The 22,536-nt window shown below is 43.6% G+C and overlaps 1 protein-coding gene across 3 annotated transcripts in view; it reads left to right on the top strand.

Annotated features, from left to right (window-relative positions):
• The first annotated feature begins 1,748 nt into the window (after window positions 1-1,748).
• LOC120054202 (activating molecule in BECN1-regulated autophagy protein 1-like) overlaps window positions 1,749-22,536 on the top strand; it is a 39,010-nt gene continuing 18,222 nt past the window's right edge. For 2 of the 3 annotated variants that reach the window (XM_039001659.1, XM_039001658.1), the window contains exons 1-13: window positions 1,749-2,043; window positions 10,916-11,143; window positions 13,339-13,397; window positions 13,545-13,728; window positions 14,114-14,286; window positions 14,496-14,562; window positions 14,726-16,434; window positions 16,820-16,906; window positions 17,111-17,296; window positions 19,010-19,191; window positions 19,592-19,702; window positions 20,288-20,476; window positions 21,807-21,961. In XM_039001659.1, coding sequence (XP_038857587.1) covers window positions 11,009-11,143; window positions 13,339-13,397; window positions 13,545-13,728; window positions 14,114-14,286; window positions 14,496-14,562; window positions 14,726-16,434; window positions 16,820-16,906; window positions 17,111-17,296; window positions 19,010-19,191; window positions 19,592-19,702; window positions 20,288-20,476; window positions 21,807-21,961 — 3,237 coding nt within the window. In that variant the 5' untranslated portion in view covers window positions 1,749-2,043; window positions 10,916-11,008. Of the gene's footprint in view, window positions 2,044-10,915; window positions 11,144-13,338; window positions 13,398-13,544; window positions 13,729-14,113; window positions 14,287-14,495; window positions 14,563-14,725; window positions 16,435-16,819; window positions 16,907-17,110; window positions 17,297-19,009; window positions 19,192-19,591; window positions 19,703-20,287; window positions 20,477-21,806; window positions 21,962-22,536 lie in introns of those variants that run through there. The other variant, XM_039001660.1, reaches the window with a different exon arrangement.

The raw sequence follows: 22,536 nt of genomic DNA, 5'->3' as shown, positions 1-22,536 counted from the left end.
CTGTTCCCACATGCTTCAAGAGGGCCACCATTGTTCCTGTTCCCAAGAAAGCTAATGTAACTGAGCTAAATGACTACCGCCCCGTAGCACTCACTTCCGTCATCATGAAGTGCTTTGAGAGACTAGTCAAGGACCATATCACCTCCACCCTACCTGACACCCTAGACCCACTCCAATTTGCTTACCGCCCCAATAGGTCCACAGACGACGCAATCGCAATCACACTGCCCTAACCCATCTGGACAAGAGGAATACCTATGTAAGAATGCTGTTCATCGACTACAGCTCAGCATTTAACACCATAGTACCCTTCAAACTCGTCATTTAACTCGAGACCCTGGGTCTCGACCCCGCCCTGTGCAACTGGGTCCTGGACTTCCTGACGGGCCGCCCCCAAGTGGTGAGGGTAGGTAACAACATCTCCAACCCGCTGATCCTCAACACTGGGGCCCCACAAGGGTGCGTTCTCAGCCCTCTCCTGTACTCCCTGTTCACCCATGACTGCGTGGCCATGCACGCCTCCAACTCAATCATCAAGTTTGCAGACGACACTACAGTGGTAGGCTTGATTACTAACAACGACGAGACGGCATACAGGGAGGAGGTGAGGGCCCTCGGAGTGTGGTGTCAGGAAAATAACCTCACACTCAATATCAACAAAACAAAGGAGATGATTGTGGACTTGAGGGAGCAGCCCCCTATCCACATCGACGGGACAGTAGTGGAGAGGGTGGAACGTTTTAAGTTCCTCGGCGTACACATCACAGACAAACTGAAATGGTCCACCCACACAGACAGCGTGGTGAAGAAGGTGCAGCAGCACCTCTTCAACCTCAGGAGGCTGAAGAAATTTGGCTTGTAACCAAAAACACTCACAAACCTTTACAGATACACAATCGAGAGCATCCTGTCAGGCTGTATCTACCACAACCGTAAGGCTCTCCAGAGGGTAGTGAGATCTGCACAACGCATCACCGGGGGCAAACTACCTGTCCTCCAGGACACCTACACCACCCGATGTCACAGGAAGGCCAAAAAGATCATCAAGGACAACAACCACCCGAGCCACTGCCTGTTCACCCCGCTATCATCCAGAAGGCGAGGTCAGTACAGGTACATCAAAGCGGGGACTGAGAGACTGAAAAACAGCCTCTATCTCAAGGCCATCAGACTGTTAAACAGCCATCACTAACATTGAGTGGCTGCTGCCAACATACTGACTCAACTCTAGCCATATTAATAATGGAAAAACTGATGTAATAAATGTATCACTAGCCACTTTAAACAATGCCACTTTATATAATGTTTACATACCCTACATTACTCATCTCATATGTATATACTGTACATTAAATGTATTTCAGTCATGTCTCTGTTTGAGCTGTCTTTTACATTGTCTCTTATCTTTTGATAATAAAAATGGATTGTGTGTCTATAAAGAAGTTTTGCCTCTGGGAGTGTTCTTGAGCCAAAAGCGGTGCTTATAGTCTCCAGAAATGACCTCATTGGACAGAAAGGGGGACTCCTCCTCAGCAAAATAAATGTATTTCAAATGTCATTTATATAAATAATAGTACAAATAAAATAGTTGGTTTCTTTTCATTAGGATGTTAGATAAATGACTGCAAAACAAGTCCTTTTAGTAAAAATTATGAAATAAATAGAGGTACCGGCAAATAATATTCTCATTCATGTTTTAGCGCATCGATTCACTCTGTGTTCTTTGCGATCTGGGCTCTGCTCATGTGACTGTCTGTTTCCTAAACTGGGAAACAGTAGACGGATAGCTAGCACAACGAATTAGCGCCATGCAAGAAATTATGTTGAAATAGCTTTTCCAGAGGATATGAATGTAATCAATCGCAAGTATAATAAGATTGTTATTTGTCAATCATATTGGTAAATGCATGAATGTGTCAAAGCGAAGTGTAGCCAGTACTCCCCGTACATTTTTGCTTGCTAGCGAATCAGCTAGCTAGTCTCAGCTAGCTTTAGTTGGTCCGCCTACGATGACAAATTTCAACAGAAATACAATAAATAAAGGTAGGCCATGGCCTCTGTAGACTTTTAGCAGATTGTTTGTTAAGTCTCATATATATGTTAAAATGCTTGTATAGCTAGGTAGTTATGCTAATATCCGGGACTGGCACTTAGGATTGCTAGCTACCCCTCCTAGCTAACTTTAGCTAGGTAGCTAACTAGCAGCTTTTTTTGTATTGGCTATTTACCAAGTTTAGCGGGTTAACATTGGTAGTATGCCGTTTTTCCTGGGTAGCCACACACGCAGAGTCTGACAAATTAGCTAACGGAAGCTATGAAAAAAAACATTTGCAATTCGCTGGGCTTCTGGTTACTAGCTATCGTTTTGAAAGGATTGGTTGTGTGTTTGTCCACCGAATATGACACGTAGTTGAGTTTTCTATCTAGTTAATATTTGCTTGCTACATTTGTTTTTGACTACCTGGTTGATTAGCTGACCATTTTCTAGCTCGTTGGTTAGCCCTAGTTGTTTCATAACCATGTCTTGAGTTAGCTAATATTAGCAAGCTGACCGCAGCGGTTTTTACTTTCGATATTTGGAGTACGGTCGTCAATACCTCTCTGACGGAAGGTCCTAGGATGACGGTAGAGAGTTTATTTGTATATATTTTTTACCGATGGTCCCACTCTTTCCGAGCCAGCAAGGATGACATATGCTGCTTTCTGGCGCTCCCGTTGGTTAGGGACCATCGTAAAAGTGCAATACCGGTGATTGCGTGTAAGCACTTTTTGTTTGTTGTTGCAATCACATTTCTCTTCAGTGGGGTTTAAACAAAAGTTGGCATCCAATGTTTGTGGTGCATTACCGCCACCAACTGTCCAAGGGTAAAACAAACAAACTCCATACAGTGATTTGGGGTGTAATCCAGACAGTTTTGTAAAAAAGTGTGTCTCCCATTTCTTCAATAGCTCCCTCCCCAGGCTCTTGGGCATGAGAGGGTAACACTGCTTGCGACAGCATTGATAACTCCTTCCTTGAGAAATCCATTAGTCCCAGGAACCGCTCGGCCACATCCACGATAATGTAAATCTTCCCTCCACTTTAGCCATGCCGTTGATCACCATTGCCATAAAAATCACAAATTCCACCTTCTTTACACGTAATATCTCTGGCTCCTGCTGGTGGGAGGCCAACTCTGCAGCGAATGCCTATCCAACTCCATGGAGTCCTCAGAAGAATCATTCATTCCCTCAACCATTTTGATCACCTTTGCATATGAAATGCTCAGGACGGCTCTGACTTTGTCAACTTCATTCTCTTTCGACCTCGACAGGCACTCTGAAGATTTCCACCACAGTTGCAACACTTAACACAGTTTCTTCATTACATTCACCATGACCTTCTTTTCCACACCTTCCACCTGCAGACATTTTGTACATGTCCAAACATTCTACAGTACACCATTTACACTGCAAAGGCCTGGAAATAAAAGCTCTTACCAGGTTAACTCGGGTCGGGAGGGACTCCCCAAAAAAACACAAGAATAGACAAACTCTTTTCTTTCTTGCCATCAACTCAAAAATGTATCCTACATGCATCAACCGCTCCATGAATACTCTTCAGCACTTTGATGCCTACTTCCTCCAAGACACCGGAAATGAATGCCTTGACAGGTGCTCTTCTCCGTAGCTCAAAGCATGACACAGCACAGTCATCCATTCGCCGAGATTCCAAAACAAGCTTCTTCTGTTCAGCAGAAACACAAAAAATCAAGGCCAACCCAATCCTCCTGACCGCCTTTATTTCCACTTCTCTCCACTATCTTGGATACTTCCAACAAATTCGCCAATTTGGGCCCCAACCCAAATTGGCGAATTTAGCCCTATATGAAGATTATACACACTACATAGGGCCCCCAGTCGCTGAAGGGCCCAGCATTTTTATTAGTTACCGCTAACTACTAAGGGTGATATATTTGAACCATTTACAAGGATACTGTTCAAAAGCGTCCTATCAAGGTGAACTAGAGATGTAAAACCACAATGTGAAGTAACAATAATTTCTCTGGATACAATGATACATGATACGAATATCTCTGGAAGAAATAGAGACCCACACACTGTCGAAAAAAGGAATATATCCAAAATTGAGGCTTGAATGCAAAATAAGGATGTTCATTGAAACATGGTGCCCAAAAAAACACATTGTTTTCACTTTTTATTTATGCACCTTCTTGCACTATGATACATTTTTTGGGGTACCATGTTTCAATGAACATCCTTATTTTGCATTCAAGCCTCAATTTTGGATCTATTCTTTTTTTAGACAGTGTGTGGGTCTCTCTTTCTTCCAGTATTCTTATTTTGACTCCTACGCATCTGGAACATACACTTTTCAGTAGATCATTCAAGACTATTCCTGGAAAATTTGGGGTAGGTGCAACATAAGACAAAAAAATGACAAGGGTTTGAGTGAGAGGACTAACTGGTGTCTCCAAGTGGCCACACACCAAGTGTGCCCAGTTCCTAATTAATTTCAATGCACTTTTATGACTCAAAGAAGAGTCCTCAACTATAAGGTGCTTTTATTTGTAATTTTAATTCTTTTTTTGCTCTCCTAGCTGTGCCACTGAGGAACTAGAGCAAGCACACTTGTAGTTTTGTTTGGAACACAAACCTGCATCCCCGCAATCACACAATTACTGTTGTTGTTAACGTAATCCAACGGCCTATTATAAATCACAATCTGGGTCAGGTGGGCATCATTTGAAATCTTGTTCTATTGCCAACATGACTATCTAAATGCTAGAATATGATCTTAGTATTGGGCTTTCACAAGGCAATTCAGAGAAACAGATTGTAACTTTGGTGCGTGTAGAAAGGAGTCATGAATGCGTTCAGGAGCGTGTTCCGCTACAAATTTTCTTAACAATAGATAAACAGGCTCGTTCTGTTCAGAACAACTCAGGGTATGACGCCATGTCATCTTGTTACGAATCATCAAACATAGTGATCATAAATGTTCACACCGTGTATGACATGTTTTATGATATGGGAATGTGAAGTGGACATTTGGGTTCCCAGGTGTTTGGCTTGCTGGTATGACATCAAAGCGGTATTTATTATAATCCTCAACATCTCATCTTTCAAAATACATAGAGTCCTCTTCATTTACAGTATTTCCCTCACTTAGACAACAAAACATTTGCAAAATGTGCCCAATTTGCGGGATAGATGTGGGCAACTTCTTGTCTCGTGCAGTGCTTAAGTTTGGAACGGCTGTCAGTCAAAACCCATACAGCGCTGTGAAGCCTGAGCTCTGACGTTAATGTTACTGTATAGCCATTGCGTTGCATTATAGGTGCTTATCAGTGCCATTTTCAACCCCTTTATGGGTACAAGTGTAAAGGGTTAATTCACGTACTGATCAAATTTTAAATAGCTTCCAGTACAATTGACATATACACCTAAAACCACTTGATGTTGGGTCACTGACCTTCCCATTAGAAATGCAATTTTTTATTTAACTGATTTTGGATGAATATATCCTGTGATGAGTCTAATATTCAATAGCTCACGATCCATATAAGCTACAGATCAACTTGATCTCTATCAAAGTACATGTTTTTTAATATATTTTTTATCCTCCCGTTTGATTCGCCAGAAATATTTTTCATATTAGTGTTTTGGTTACTAATGCACATGCAGATCTTATTTTCTATAGTTAATATCCAGATGGTTTTGAAATCCAACACTGAAAATACTTTCAAATATTGTACATATTTATCATGTACAGTCACCTCAAATTTTTGCCACCCTTGATAAAAATGAGCAAAAAATACTATAACATTAATCATTTAAATACGGAACTATATTGTATGTTAAAAGAAATTGGTGACGTTATACTAAACAAAAACATAAACGCAACAATTTCAAGATTTTGCTGAGTTACAGTTAATGTAAAGAAATCGGTCAATTGAAATAAATTCATTAGGCCCTAATCTATGGATTTCACATGACTGGGCAGGGGTGAAGCCATGGGTGGGCCTGGGAGAGCATAGGCCCACCCACTTGGGAGCCAAGCCCAGCCAAAAAAGGGATTTATTACAGACAGAAATACTCCCTCCCTCTGACGATCCCACAGGTGAAGAAGCCGGATGTAGAGGTCCTGGGTTGGCGTGGTCTGCGGTTGTGAGGCCGGTTGGACGTACTGCCAAATTCTCTAAAAAGAAGTTTGAGGTGGCTTATGGTAGAGAAATTTACATTCAATTCTTTGGAAACATCTCTGGTGTAAATTACTGCAGTCAGCATGTCAATTGCATGCCCCCTCAACATGAGACATCTGTGGCATTGTGTTGCGTGACAAAACTGCACATTTTAGTGGCCTTTTATTTTTCCCCAGCACAAGATGCACCTGTGTAATGATCATGCTGTTTAATCAGCTTCTTGATATGCCACACCTGTCAGGTGGATGTATTATCTTGACAAAGGATGTAAACAAACTTTTGCACAACATTTTGAGAGATATAAGCTTTTTGTGCGTATGAAAAATCTCTGCGATCTTTTACTTTAGCTCATAAAACATGGAACCAGCACTTTACATGTTGCATTTATATTTTTGTTCAGTGTATATTGTTTTATAGTAACACAATTGGACAGACAAAGATATTGTTTAACAAGTAATACAAAAACATGTCAAAGTAAACAGCACCCCTGTTTTCGAAACTCCAGCAACCACCTACTGTAAAATATAGGGGTGAATCTTTGATGTTATGGGGCTATTTTGCTTCCACTGGTACTGGTCATCATGAACTTTACCAAGTATATGGACATTTTAGCCAAAAACCTGGAATCATCTGCCAGAAGGCTGAAACTTGGTCACAAGGGGATCTTCCAGCAAGAAAATAACCCCAAGCACACATCAAAATCCACAAATATCGTCAGTTGATAACAAAATCAACAAAGTGACTTTGCTACAAGTGATTTTAGCTCTCAAGTACATGCAAGTAGGCTACACAGTAGGTTGCGTGCGAGTGAGAAAGATCACAGGTCTGTTTGACCTTGTATTTTACATAAAAGTAATTAAAAATAAACTAGATAACATTTCTAAATATAATTGTTGTGAGAAAAATATAACCTTGGTTTAAGATCTCTAGATCATTTAATTGAGACAAAATGTAGGTTTTCAGTAAATGCCAGGTTAAGACAGGCCCTTAGCCATGGGTGCATAATATTCCCCCATTGAAACCAATGTAAAGTCACTTTTTTAAGACTGAATGGAATGGTGTGAAAAAAACGCTGTAGCTGCGTTGATCTCTGTCATCAGATTATACATGTATCACTCTATTCATCCTAGCTAAGATCTTCTATCGAAGAGGTATTGAGAGAAAACTCTGAATATCAAACCAATATCCAAATTGAAAACAAATTTACGGCGGTACCATGCTGTTTTCTTAAATATTTGCTAGATAGCTAGCTAGCTAATTTCTTGTTTGTTGTTAATAAGCTAGATATATTCATCATTTTACCAATACTTCTTATTTGAAGTTAGCCTAGCTACATGGTTAACAATGTAAGCTAAAGCTGACCTCCCAAGGTAGTCGGCCACTATTTTGAAAATATACTGTAGGTGCTTGTTTAGACCTTTACAGTGGTTTAATATTTTGTTTGTTAGTTGAGCATTTCAGCAGTCAGAATGATCATTCTTATGTGATTTGAAAGGTAGTATTTCACCTGTTTTCTCGACAACCATGAACTATTTGACAGCTTGAGAGCAGACATTTTCCTTGAAAACCCGCAGTTGTCTATTTAATAACGACATGTACCTAGGCACCAGGCCTATGTTTAGTCAGTGTCAGTAGAGATTAAATATCAGCATTCCTTGAATACGGACATATAGACTAAGTGTTTAGTATCAGCTTGTAAAGATTTGTATCATCTTGATAAAAATGCCTTGGGGTTTCGACCCTAAGGTCGATGTCCACGCCCACCCGGAAATCTAATTAGCATAATAATAAAATATTCCTTAAAAATCCTTAATTTTAAGCTAGAGAGATCTGTTTTTTTTTTTGTGGCATTGGATGTGTCTCAATCCACTGCGTCCGCCTATGTAACACTTCTGTATTTGCGGTGACAGAGCTAGAGTGGTGTTTGTCAGACCATGAGACATCCCGAAAATCGGTTCTCACAAAATCGTCTTTAGCGTCCGAATAGTTTGGCCTACAAAACTATGACCCTTCTATGGAAAGATGACTGTCACAAACACAGTGGTGTTCTCCGTTTTGCTCCATGACCCCACAAGCGTCTCGGGACTCGTCTGAAGTTTGTACAGCCGATCTGCCAACTTCTGTCTGTAGCGTCCGAACATTTTGGGCTACACCCTAATATGACCCCTCCGTGTCAAGGTGAGACTCTCCCGAACACGTACATGTTTTGCTCTAGGACGCCCACGGGCCTCACAAGACTCGCCTGAAGGTCCCTCGGTACCAGTTGAACAAAATTAATGGAGGTATACATGGAGACTGTTTAGTGCCCAAAATAAGGTGTTAAAAACATGTATAAAAAATAAATAAAAATAAAACTTTCTTATACAGTTGAAGTCGGAAGTTTACATACACCTTAGCCTCAGTTTTTCACAATTCCTGACATTTAATCCAAGTAAAAATTCCCTGTATTAGGTCAGTTAGGATCACCACTTTATTTTAAGAATGTGAAATGTCAGAATAATAGTAGAGAGAATGAGCTTTTATTTCTTTCACCACATTCCCAGTGGGTCATAAGTTTACATACACTCAATTAGTACTTGGTAGCATTGCCTTTAAATTGTTTAACTTGGGTAAAATGTTTTGGGTAGCCTTCCACCAGCTTCCCACAATAAGTTGGGTGAATTTTGGCCCATTCCTTCTGACAAAGCTGGTGTAACTGAGGTCAGGTTTGTAGGCCTCCTTGCTCGCACACGCCTTTTCAGTTCTGCCCACACATTTTCTATAGGATTGAGGTCAGGGCTTTGTGATGGCCACTCCAATACCTTGACTTTGTTGTCCTTAAGCCGTTTTGCCACAACTTTGGAAGTATGCTTGGGGGTCATTGTCCTTTTGGAAGACCCATTTGCGACCAAGCTTTAACTTCCTGACTGATGTCTTGAGATGTTGCTTCAATATATCCACATACTCTCTCATGATGCCATGTATTTTATGAAGTGCACCAGTCCCTCCTGCAGCAAAGTACCCCCACAACATGATGCTGCCACCCCCGTGCTTCACGGTTGGGATGGTGTTCTTCAGATTGCAAGCCTCACCCTTTTTCCTCCAAACATAACGATGGTCATTATGGCCAAATAGTTATATTTTTGTTTCATCAGACCAGAAGGACATTTCTCCAAAAAGTACGATCTTTGTCCCCTTGTGCAGTTGCAAACCGTAGTCTGGCTTTTTTTATGGCGGTTTTGGAGCAGTGGCTTCTTCCTTGCTGAGCGGCCTTTCAGGTTATGTCGATATAGGACTTGTTTTACTGTGGATATAGATACTTTTGTTCCTGTTTCCTCCAGCATCTTCACAAGGTCCTTTGTTGTTGTGCTGGGATTGATTTGCACTTTTCGCACCAAAGTACGTTCATCTCTAGGAGACAGAACACGTCTCCTTCCTGAGCGGTATGACGACTGCGTGGTCCCATGGTGTTTATACTTGCGTACTAATGTTTGTACAGTTGCTCCCTTGGATGAACCAGACTTGTGGTGGTCTACAATTTTTTTTTCTCAGGTCTTGGCTGATTTCTTTTGATTTTCCCTTGATGTCAAGCAAAGAGGCACGGTAGAAGGTAGGCCTTGAAATACATCCACAGGTTCACCTCCAATTGACTCAAATGATGTCACTTAGGCTATCAGAAGCTTCTAAAGCCATGACATAATTTTCTGGAATTTTCCAAGCTGTTTAAAGGCACAGTCAACTTGGTGTATGTAAACTTCTGACCCACTGGAATTGTGATACAGTGAATTATAAGTTTACAAATGTTTGTAAAAATGATTTGTGTCATGCACAAAATAGATGTTCTAACCGACTTGCCAAAACTATAGTTTGTTCACAAGAAATTTGTGGAGTGGTTGAAAAACGAATTTTAATGACTCCAACCTCAGTGTATGTAAACTTCCGACTTCAACTGTATCTTTCAGATATAGGATAAACACTTCAGAACAAACTTCCTTTGTATTTTTATTTTGGGACTATGTTGTTCCATGTAGTGATTATGTTATTCAATTAGTTTGAATGGGCAAACAGCGGTAAGGCCCAAATAATTATTCATCAAATATTTTTTCATGTTTTTTTGATACTTCAAAAAGTCTTATAATTCAAAAAGCAAGATTATCCTTGCTGTGACATTTCTAAAACATTTCCATATAGCTTAGTAGCACCCCATCCCCCGGCTTAGACGGGGCTTAGACTCTTATGGGTTAAGGGAGTGCTAAAGCGGTACTGTTTTGCCAATTTGGAACCAAAATATTACAAAATTCTAAAACAGCGCACTGTTTAGGCAACCTTCCAGATGTGAGGTTTTAGCTTTGGCTGCATGTGTATGCTAGCCAGAGAGCTGCAAACTTGCATGTTTTTATTTAAGGACACAGAATATCTTAGTACTGATCTCCTAAATAGTTCCATAGCACTCATTGGGGAATGCTGCCTCTAGCTGTCAGTTTACATAATCGGCTATCTTCGCCAGTCATGCTACTAATAAAGTTCAGGCCTAGAACTGCCCCCTCACATCACACAGCACATGATCTACAATGTGGTCCTCTGTCAAACTCTCATTCTCTGTTACTTCAATAAAGTCAACTACTAGGCAACCCTCTTTTTCCCCTTCCCTTTCCCTGTGCAAAACCTATGCCTACCCCACCGCAACAACTAACTACGATCTCCTTCTTGGCCCTCTCTTCCCTCCCCAGCCTCTGCATGGCGAGCTAGCAGCAGCAGAAGTGACTCTCCCTAGAGCAGGCAGAGAGCAGTGGTGTGGCCCCGGCCTGTACAGGAGGAGAACCATGGCCTCTCGTCATCAAAGGAACTCTGTGCGGATCCTGTCCACCCGGGAGCGCGGCTCGCAGGCCTTTGGCTCCCAGCGCCTCCTGCAGCAGATGGTGGAGGAGAAGGTCCGCTGGATGAAATGGCAGAGTCAGGTAACAGCTAAAGACGACCCACTATCCCAGTGAAGAGATTAGTCAAAACTGCTTTGGTGTCAACTAGGGCTGGGCGATATGGCCAAAATATTATATCACAGTATTTATAAAAAAAAAATAATAATAAAAAAAAAAAAAAAAAAAAAAATTGGATGGTATGATGGTATTTTTAGTTTTTGAATAATAAAAGTTCTACATTTGCTTTATGAGTAGTGAGTGATCCTAGGGTGGCAAAACACACATTCTAAGTGATTTCAATGAGTCTTTCTCCATTCTGATTGTTTTATACTGTTCAATTCAACTTCAACCAAAACAAATTTCAGCACTTTTATCATTTCTGCCTTTCCTGCACTCAATTACAGTGGTGGAAAAAGTACCCAATTGTCATACTTGAGTAAAAGTAAAGATAAGTGAATATAAAATTACTCAAGTAAAAGTGAAAGTCACCCAGTAAAATACTACTTGAGTAAAAGTCTGAAAGTATTTGGTTTTACATATACTTAAGTATCAAAAGTAAATGTAATTGGTAAAATGTACTTAAGTATCAAAAGTAAAAGTATAAATAATTTCAAATTCCTTATATTAAGCAAACCAGGTGGCACCATTTTCTTGTTTTTTAAATTTACGGATAGCCAGGGGCACACTCCAACACTCCAACATAATTTACAAACAAAGCATTTGTGTTTAGTGAGTCCTCCAGATCAGAGGCAGTAGATGACCAGGGATGTTCTCTTTACAAGTGAGCGATTTGGAGCAATTTCCTGTCCTGCTAAGCATTCAAAATGTAAAGAGTACTTTTAGGTGTCAGGGAAAATGTATGGAGTAAAAGGTACAGTATTTTCTTTAGGAATGTAGTGAAGTAAAAGTTGTCAAAAAATTAAAGTAAAGTACAGATACCAAAAACAATTACTTAAGTAAAATTACTTTCAAGTACTACTTAAGTACTTTACACAACTGCTCATTTCAGATCATTTCCACACTGCCACGTAAGGCTGCACGATATGAGCAAATAATCTAGGACTTATTTTTAACCAAATGTTGCAATTGTGATTTGACTTGCGGATTAGAGCAAAACTGTTGGAATAATGGAAATAGAATGACTATTCTAATTCTATATTTAGAAAATAATAGTGGTCACTTTGAATACAGTGTTGTTTGAGATGACAACTAAAAAAAATGCCAGGGAGGAGTTATTGTGACAGGGTAGGAACAAAGTGTTGATAAGTGTTTCCTAGGGGACCCTATAAGCTTTGGCTATGTTTTCTCTTAGCTACTTATGTAGCTAACATACTCTTGCTTTGCATATTCCTCTTTGACTCAGAAGATACTGTTGCACAAATAACATGCTGATTTAGGTCTACACCATCACTGGTGTTAATCAGGCTGTATTAGCTAGCTAGCTATTAGCATCTAACAATTAGCGTCTCACAAGATTCAGGGCAACTTGCTAAGAAATGACAAACTAGCTGTTTGCTGATGTAAGAAACACAAACTAATAGAGTCATTCTAGAACACTAGTAGAGTTATATTAAGAAGCAAAGTGAAAACAGCATTGTTGTCATCAACGTTGTTGCATGTGCTGCGTTGCCCATGCAGACTGAACGCAAGTGTCTCGTGGTTGAGGAACATCAAATGCGCCCCTTGAGTGACAGGGGGCGTGGCTAGGTCTGTGTGGAAAGTGGCACGGAGAGAAAGAGCGGAGAGAGACGACTCAAGTAGCGAAGTAAACTATAAAAATGGACATTACACATGGCATATCACATTTAACTAACCAAACATTCAAATAACGGTACAGAAAAACCCAAACCGGTCCCTGCATCAATACCGGTATATCATAAAATACGGTATACCGCCCAGCCCTAGTTGCAACAGATATGGAATAGTAATAGGCGATCCATCTCTCGCTGCCCACTTGCTGCAGTAGGCGTTTTGATCTGGAGTGCAGTATACCATTGATGTAACTCGTCACCATGGAAACAATGCCCTGTGCTTATCTTTATGATCTTCAGTCTTTTTGGGAGCTGTTCTTCAAAATCCCTAATAATTTGAAGTTAATGCATCACAATTCGACTTGAATCAAGTCATAAGTTTAAAAAACCTGTCTATTCTGTGTTTGTCATTTTGTGCTTTTAATAATCAATGTGCTACCTCCATGTAAGGCTCTGGCGTTAAGTGATGTTTGTTGCCTCACACAGAAAGTAGAGCTGCCAGATAGCCCTCGCTCCACGTTCCTGTTGGCCTTCAGCCCAGACCGGTAAGGAACTCAACTGACCCAGCCGCATGAATCGATTCATGAGAGCATTTGAGACGCAGGGCTTCCTTTAGCATTATAACAGGAGCAGTACCATTCACTCCGTGCAACTGTTTTCTCTCTCTCCCCCTCTTCTATCTACTCTGATAGGACCCTCATGGCTTCCACTCACGTCAACCACAACATCTACATCACGGAGGTGAAGACTGGAAAGTGCCTGCATTCGCTGGTGGGCCACCGCCGCACACCCTGGTGTGTGACCTTTCACCCCACCATCCCCGGCCTGGTGGCCTCCGGGTGCCTTGACGGAGAGGTCCGCATCTGGGACCTGCATGTAAGTGGTGCCTTTTCTAAAACACAGACAGACCCCTATTAAGATGAATAGGACAAGTTTCAGGTCCCCGCTTGCTAAGTTGTATTGGTATATTTTATTGTTATGTTAGTTTGTAAGACTCGCATACACAGCACAGTCTCGACATAAGTAAATGTTGAGGTGTACCCCAGGGAACTCGCCTTTGTCCGACTGGTTTGTTGCGGCTCCAGGCGTCATAAGGAAACTTTTCCATCTTCAATGTGTTGCTATTGGTTGCCTAGTTGATAAACCCTGATCACAGCAGTCCGCATTCCGTAAACATCAGGCAAATGTTTTCTATCCAGTATTGCCGTACCGTTCTTGTTTCTTTCTCTATTAAACCCCCTTCTTGTGTTTGTTTCTGCAGGGTGGCAGTGAGAGCTGGTTCACAGAGAGCAACGTTGCCATTGCCTCGCTTACCTTTCACCCCACCGCCCAGCTCCTCCTCATCGCCACCAACAATGAGCTACACTTCTGGGACTGGAGTCGGCCCGAGCCCTTCGCCGTGGTGAAAACCGGCAGCGAGACTGAAAGAGTCAGGTCGGACACCATTTAGGCACAATTATATTGTGTTCTATTTCATTCTGTGTGACACATATTTCGGAAGATGGATTTTAAACATGTACAAAATGTCTTAACATTTATGTTCCATTCACATGCAACAACCCCAGTGTAGTGAACATGTTGTATGGTTTGCTATGATTAGGATATCTTTGAGTTTATGAAAATCTCAGCTCCATCTCTGTCAGATTGGTGAGGTTTGATCCTTTGGGGCACAATCTTCTGACGGCTATTGTGAACCCCTCCAACCAGCAGGTGAGTCATTCGTCGCTTAGTGCCCGAACGTTATGCTGAGTTGGGAATAAGGCACATTGTTTTCTGTCTAGAAATGAAAGAATCTTCTCAAAGCCTTAAAAACATGGCTGTACCCTAATACCCTTAAACATTCAACATGACTGTACCCTAATATGTTCTGTAGAATGATGATGACTCCGAGGTCCCCATGGACAGTGTGGAGATGCCCCACTTCCGCCAGCGCTCCTTCCTGCCCTCCCAGCCTGTACGTCGCACACCAATCCTCCACAACTTCCTGCACATCCTGTCATCGCGCTCGTCCGGTGCGCAGGCTGGGGGTGATGTGTCCCGCCCTGGCGGGGAGGGCAGCGGCGAGCCCCCCAGTATGCCTTTGGGCCAGTACCCAGCCTCGCAGGACCGTGGACTGCCCTACCCAGGTTGCACCCAGCACCTGGGCATGGTGTGCCTCTGCAGCCGCTGCATGGCCAACCGCAGCCCCTCTCTGGGGGAGAGTCCCTCCACCTCCAGGCCTGTTGTCCACCCCGAGCTTCCCCAGGTGGCCTCTCAGCCAGCCCCCCACGCCTCCACCTTTTCGGCCCGTACGGAGCCCCGGCAGCCTTCAGAGCCCACTGGAGCCCAGCAGCGGCCCTCGGCCTTCACCACAGTCTACTACAGTGCCGGCAGCTCCCTGCACCGCGCCGTGCCTACCACCCACGTGGCCAGCCAGCCCCTGAGCCAGCAGCTGTTGCCCCCGCCCACCATCCACCAACACCAACCCCCATCCCGCCCTCTGCCCGGACCTGACTGGACACGCAGCCTGCTAAACATGAGAAGCTCAGAGAGCGGGGTCGGAAGTGGGGGGAGCAGTGGAGGGGGTATGGGTGGTGTTGGGGGTGGGATGCTGCCCCCCCGGACCAGCTCGTCCTCTGTCAGCCTGCTGTCAGTGCTGCGGCAGCAAGACGGCTCCTCCCAGTCCCCCGTCTACACCTCCGCCACCGAGGGACGAGGCTTCCCCCCGCAGCCGGGAGCCGAACTTGGCTCCAGCCCTGTGGCCAATCAGAGAGGAGGAAGTGGTGGTGGAGGAGGAGGGGTGGGCTCCAGCAGTGGGCACCACCCTTTCTGGGATGGCACGCGCAGCAACCCGGCCTCGTTCCGCAATGTGCTCCAGTGCAATCTTAGCCGCTACTTCATGGAGTTCGACCGCATGCAGGACCTGGAGTTACCGCTGGGGGCCGCCAGCGTGGATGTCGGGGGAGGGGAGGGCGGCCAGGAGCAGATGCAGGAGCTGCTCAACAACAACATAGACCCAGAGAGACCCGGGCCCTCCGTGTCCTCCCACTACCAGCCCCAGCCACCCCCACCTGCCCCTACTGAGAACAACCCCCCTCCCTTCTCTAGCGCCGCCCACTCCTCCCGAGGCCACCTGAACCGCTGCCGGGCCTGCCACAACCTGCTCACCTTCAACCACGACTCCCAACGCTGGGAGCGCACCAGCCCAGCCTCCTCCACCTCCGCTGTCTCCACGCAGGAGGGCTCCAGCTCTCCCTGGCGGCAGCCCCCCAGCCCTGCCTATGAGGAGCCCCATGCATCATCACGGAGCCGGGATCCACACCCCCATCCCCAAGAGAGGGAGAGGAGGGTAGCCCAACCCCCTGAGCCCAGCGAGCTACAGCCCTCCCCAGGCCCTCACGTTGCGGCCATGCCCTTCCCCACCATTGCGTCGTCCTCTGCCCAGCCCGGGGAGCAGACAGTGGGCCTGGTGTTCAACCAGGAGACAGGCCAGTGGGAGCGCGTCTATCGCCAGGCCACCTCCAGTCGCTCTGCCGACGCACCACCAGAGGCCTTAAGCCAGGAAATGCCTGTGGATAACCCGGATGAGGATTCTCTGAGAAGGTAGAGTAATGAGAAAGGCCTTGGTAGTCTCTACGGTGTTGTTTTTTTGCTCAGCCCAGTGTCCTGTTTAGTAGGGCACACCTCAGCAAAATATTTTGAAACGGAAAATGAAAATGAGCATTTCTTATTGAATGAGCTCAGATAGTACCACTCTGTTTCGGACTGTTTTCTTCAGTTTGGTATCTACTGAACACCACTTGTCTCACTTTATCTAGTGATCCACTCTGGCATGATAACATTACAGCAAGTGACTACTGGTCTGCTTTACGCAGTATTTCCGTGATAGACTTATATTGTCCAAATAGTTGGATTTGTATAAAACAAATAGACTCCCTTTGCAGAGGAGATGATTTGCTGATCCATTGTTTGGTGGGTTTGTTCACAGAAGGCTGTTGGAGTCCTCCCTCCTCTCTCTCTCCCGCTACGACATGGGAGGATCCCGAGAACACCCTATCTACCCAGACCCCGCCAGGTACCAATCTTAACCCCTATTAAAATGGTATCATCTTTGATAGGATAAAACCCATTGAGTAAGGTTGAAAAGATCCTTAGGTTTCCAGGTGTGTTAACAAACTGAAATTTTGGGTGAAGTTTCTGGAATTTTGCAAGCCTACTATGAACCCTACAGCTGTAATCCCCCATTAAACCCTTCTATCTGCGGTTATTTTTTCGGTAGGTTGTCCCCGGCTGCGTACTATGCCCAGAGGATGATCCAGTACCTGTCAAGGCGGGATAGTATTCGCCAGCGCTCGCTGCGCTACCAGCAGAACCGGCTGAGGACACTCTCCTCCTCGTCGGACAGCCCTGCCGGCAACCCCTCGGCCGCCATTGAGAACAGCGACGTGGACTTTGAGGAGCTAGAGTGAGTTGGCGGCAACCCATCCTGGGTCCGGTTGCCCGATAGTGATGGAACTTAGTCTTAAATGTGTTTTAACGATGCATCTTTCCTACAACGGCCGAAGATGTAAAATGCGTTTCCCAAAACACCAAGCAGAGAGAACGTTTGCTAAGTGCGTCATTGAGGCATGTGTCGATACTGATGGGGTCGAAAGAAAGGGAGTGCTGCTCTCGGATCAGCTTTCTCCATTTAAATCTTACCTTAACATTAGAATTATTCCACAATACTGACGATGGATCAGCTCCAGGAAAAATATTATCACCTATGGCCGCAAATATTGAGGAGGCTTATTCTAAGGCTTACCCGATAATAATTCACTAAATCACAGATTTGGCACATCATTGCACACATGTTAGGCTAGACATGAACTATATTGAGACAAATTACAGACAGTAACCTACAAGTATTATAATGTAACTAAATTGATTGAACATGAAATGTATTTCAATATGATTGAAATAGGTCTATGGCCTACTGTTTATCTTTTAATTCTGTCATCTCGGTTTTCATTTTGAAGGATCTTTTTATACATTGGTTGTTGGTAGAAATTGCAACTTTGTATTTGTAGTCAACTTTGTTCCGAAGTAATCGGCGGTCTCAGAGAGAAGGATGAACCGTGTGTTTCTATGTTTAGCAGAGATCTTCTGTGTAGAAAGTAACGCGGAAGGGCAAAACAGTATCTAACGACGGACTTAGCTGTTCTACGATTGGTCTGAGGCAGGCGTTAGATAACGAGCGTTTTCAGGTGCAATGTTAATAATGATGGTTTTGGGAAACCGCTCCAGAGATTTAACGATGCTCCTATGAAGTTTCTAATGATGGGAAACCGGGCCCCGGCCCCTTAAAGCTAAACAATGACAAAGTGGTCACGCCGCCTCTGTTTTGGTAAATAACTGAGGGATGGACCTGGAGAAATGTTACCACTTTCAAATTCATAGATAGAGATATGGATGTAAGGACAGATCGGTGGCAGGCTGTCGGCAATTTTATTAATGCACAATTTGCCTAAATGGATCATGGAAACAGAAGTTTTATTGTTTAGTTATAATGTCGTTACATCCAGCTGTTTTTATCGACACAAGACTGCACCGTAGCAGGCAATTGTCGCATCTGTTTTCTATGTTTTAAATGTCGACAAAAAGTAAATGGATGAGTTCATGTTTACAAACATTGGAGTAAAACACGCTTATATTTTGGGTTCTGATGGGGTATGACAATCGAACTAAGCTCATGAGGTATTTATAAGTTATATTCTTCAATAATCAATGTATATATAATTTATATAATTAATTTATAGGTGCAAATATGGATGTAGAAAATAAGGATTCCACCTTTTTTAAAGGGATATTACGCTCTTCAATCAAAGTATGCCAGTTGTTTTCAGACCTCAACGTTGTCTTCTGTTGAAATAAGTGGAGGAGGAGATAAAATGGGGTTAAGTAGATGTCCCAGGCCATCTTGTTGGAAAAGATAAGAACCATATACTGTCCAGATTTACGTTGCTTATCTTTTCTATTAAGTTTGGTTGAGGCATATAGCTGGATCTACACAACCGATGGTGTGGGAGGTGGACTAGTCTTGAAATCAGAGTTCAGTGATCCTACTTTGAACCCTTAGCTTCACCACAAGTCTCCCAATAGCCTCTGTTTTCCCAATAACTGTGGGTGTGTTTAACAGTGATAACGGCGACAGGACGAGGCACAGAACACCGCGCAATGCCAGGATGTCTGCTCCTTCGCTGGGGCGCTTCGTTCCCCGGCGCTTCCTGTTGCCTGAGTATCTGCCCTACGCTGGGATCTTCCACGAGAGGGGACAGCCTGGCCTTGCCACTCACTCCTCTGTCAACAGGGTCTTAGCAGGTAATAACCAAGATTCTCCCACTAAAGTGCCCTCTGCTTATAGAACATGTGGGTTGAAGTGATCCAATGGTCCTGTACTCATGTCATCATTATTATAGTGGTCTATAAGACGAATGCACTGTAATACCCTTAAACCAGTACTGTGCCAAGCTGAGCTGTATTTCACTGGCCTGATTACCCATCCTTTATAGTTGGTGGAACCATTCTGCAAGGTGTAAAAGAGGATATCCAAGCTAGCGCAGTACAGTTTAAGTGTGCAACAACTGACTGGTTGACTGCTCTCATACATCTCAATGTTATCCATTTGATTGTGTTCATTGTTGCTGTCTGCAATAATGGTAGACAGTCCTGTTCCTACTTCTCTTTCCACTGACCAAAATGTTTTTCTCCTGTCTCTCAGGTGCCTCCATCGGGGACGGCCAGTCGGCGGTGGCTAGTAACATAGCCAACACCACCTACCGGCTGCAGTGGTGGGACTTCACCAAATTCGACCTGCCTGAGATCAGCAACGGTATGTGAAATGTTCCGAACGTTGCAGGTAGAATGAATCAAGATGCCACGAATCCATATTCTATCTGACAGGCAGTCGTATCTGTTCCATACAATGCACTTCTCTAAACATTCTGTAATGTTACATTCTCCTAAACAAGCCCCAGCTTGTTTTCTTGCCCTGATTGCGTTTACCTTGGTAGAATTATACTGTAGTATTGACATCATGTGTGTGGGGGGGTGCGTGTGTGTGTGGGGGAGTTATTCTATTCTTGTGGGGACCTAAAATGCCCAGAAATCCCCACAAGAATAGTAAAACCAGGACAATTCGCCGTCGTGGGGACATTTCCCACGTCCCCATGAGGACAAAAGCAATTTTCAGCATAGCAGTTAGGTTTACGGTTAAGGTTAAAATTAGGGTCAGCATTAGGGTAAGGGGTTAGGGTTTGGGTTAGGTAAAATATGATTTTGAATGGAAATACATTTTAAGTCCCCACAAAGATAGAATAACAAAGTGTGTGTGCATGTGTGTGTGCGCAAAATTAAACTGTAGTATTGACATCCTGTGTGTGCCTGCGTGCTTGAGTGTATTCCCCACCCCTTCCAGCCTCTGTGAATGTGCTGGTGCCAAACTGTAAGATATACAACGACGCCAGTTGTGACATCTCAGCGGACGGGCAGCTCCTGGCCGTGTTCATACCCAGCAGCCAGCGGGGCTTCCCTGACGAGGGCATCCTGGCCGTGTACTCCCTGGCCCCTCACAACCTGGGGGAGATGCTCTACACCAAGAGATTTGGTAAGTCATATCACGTGGTCCTCTGTAGATTAATTGGTAGAGCGTGGTACTTGCAACGCCAGGATAGTGGGTTTGATTCCCGGTTGGTTCCCATTGGGATCAATTCATCTGTATGTAAATATTGTATGCATGCATGGATAAAAGTCACTTTGGATAAAAGAGTTTGCTAAATGAGATGTTATTGTATTATATTATTTAGAAGGTCTTGCCGTCATGGACTTGACCCACAGGATAGAACTATAGCAGTGTTTCCCACACCTTTTCTTCAAGTACCCCCGGCCAATCCACTTATTCCAGTGATGGCAGACTTGATTCCATTGTTCAACTAATCACCTCATTAGTTGAATCAGGTTTGCTAGTTCTGGAATTACGTCGAATGCGTGGAACGTCTGGGGGTATTTGAGGAGAGGTTTGCGACACCGAACTAGAGAATCTATGCTGAACAAAAATATAAATGCAACGTGCAACAATTTCAATGATTTTACTGAGTTACAGTTCATATAAGGAAATCAGTCAATGTAAATAAATTCATTAGGCCCTAATCTATGGACTTCACATGACTGGGAATGACTGGGAAGGGGCGCAGCCATATGGGTGACCCACCCACTTGGGAGCCAGGCCCAATCAATCAGAATTTGTTTTTCCCTACAAAAGGGCTTTATTAAAGAAATAAATACTCCTCAGTTTCATCAGCTGTCTGGGTGGCTGGTCTCAGATGATCCCGCAGGTGAAGAAGCCGGATGTGTATGTCCTGGGCTGGCGTGGTTACATGTGGTTGTGAGGCAGGTTGGACATACTACCAAATTCTCTAAAACAACATTGGAGGTGGCTTATGGTAGAGAAATGACCATTCAGTTCTCTGACAACAGTTCTGGTGGACATTCCTGCAGTCAGCATGCCAATGGCACGCTCCCTCAAAACGTGAGACATCTGTTGCATTGTGTTGTGGGACAAAACTGCACATTTTAGTGGCCTTTCATTGTCCCCAGCACAAGGTGCACCTGTGTAATGATCATGCCGTTGAATCAGCTACTTTATATGCCACACCTGTAAGGTGGATGGATTATCTTGGCAAAGGAGAAATGCTCACTAAATGTAAACAAATTTGTGCACAAAATGTTGGAGAAATAAGCTTTTTGTGCATATGGAACATCTTTTATTTCAGCTCATGAAACATGTAACGTTTATATTTTTGTTGAGTATAAATCATTGAATCTAATAAATTAGTGCACTAAAGAGGATATTATTTTTAGTGAACCTAAACTATACTACGATATCAACCTAGAAGAATCATACCTAACCTTGTCAGTTTGTCTTTCTTCTCCCACAGGTCCCAATGCCATCTCGGTGAGCCTGTCTCCCATGGGCTGCTACGTGATGGTGGGCCTAGCATCTCGCAGGATCCTGCTACATCCCTCCACTGACCACATGGTGGCGCAAGTGTTCCGGCTGCAGCAGCCCCACGGCGGCGAGACCTCCATCAGGGTGAGAAAGATCTTTTTGTTTCTGTTGTATTCCATAGTGAACATGACCCTGGTTACATGTTGCTGTTAACCTATGTCAGTAGTGTGTGGGTGTGGTGGTCAACAATGAGGGAGAACATAGTAGGATAAGTAGGGGGGGTTTAAGATGGTCATACCATGGATCATTTGGCTATTTGATTTTGCATTTTAGGACCCCTATAGGTGTCCAATAAAAATACAAATGTGATGAAATATTGAGTTTGGCCTTTACTACTATAGAAACACATTGAATAACACATTCATGAATGACAAAAAACACACACAGTGTGAAGTGTCATATTTTGAAGGAGATATAAGAAGGCTCGTGAAATATATGCAGTACCAGTCAAGTGTTTGGACACACCTACTCATTCAAGGGTTTTTCTTTATTTTTACTATTTTCTACATTGTATAATAATAGTGAAGACATCAAAACTATGAAATAACACATAAGGAATCATTCAGTAACCAAGTGCTGCATCAGATGACCTGGCCTCAATCCAATTGAGATGGTTTGGGATGAGTTGGATTGCAGAGTGAAGGAAAAGCAGCCAACGA

Source organism: Salvelinus namaycush, chromosome 9 (assembly GCF_016432855.1).
Source record: "Salvelinus namaycush isolate Seneca chromosome 9, SaNama_1.0, whole genome shotgun sequence".
Classification (NCBI taxonomy): Eukaryota; Metazoa; Chordata; class Actinopteri; order Salmoniformes; family Salmonidae; genus Salvelinus; species Salvelinus namaycush.
The sequence above is the reverse complement of the archived record's forward strand: the minus strand, read 5'-3'. Positions and strand labels throughout refer to the sequence as shown.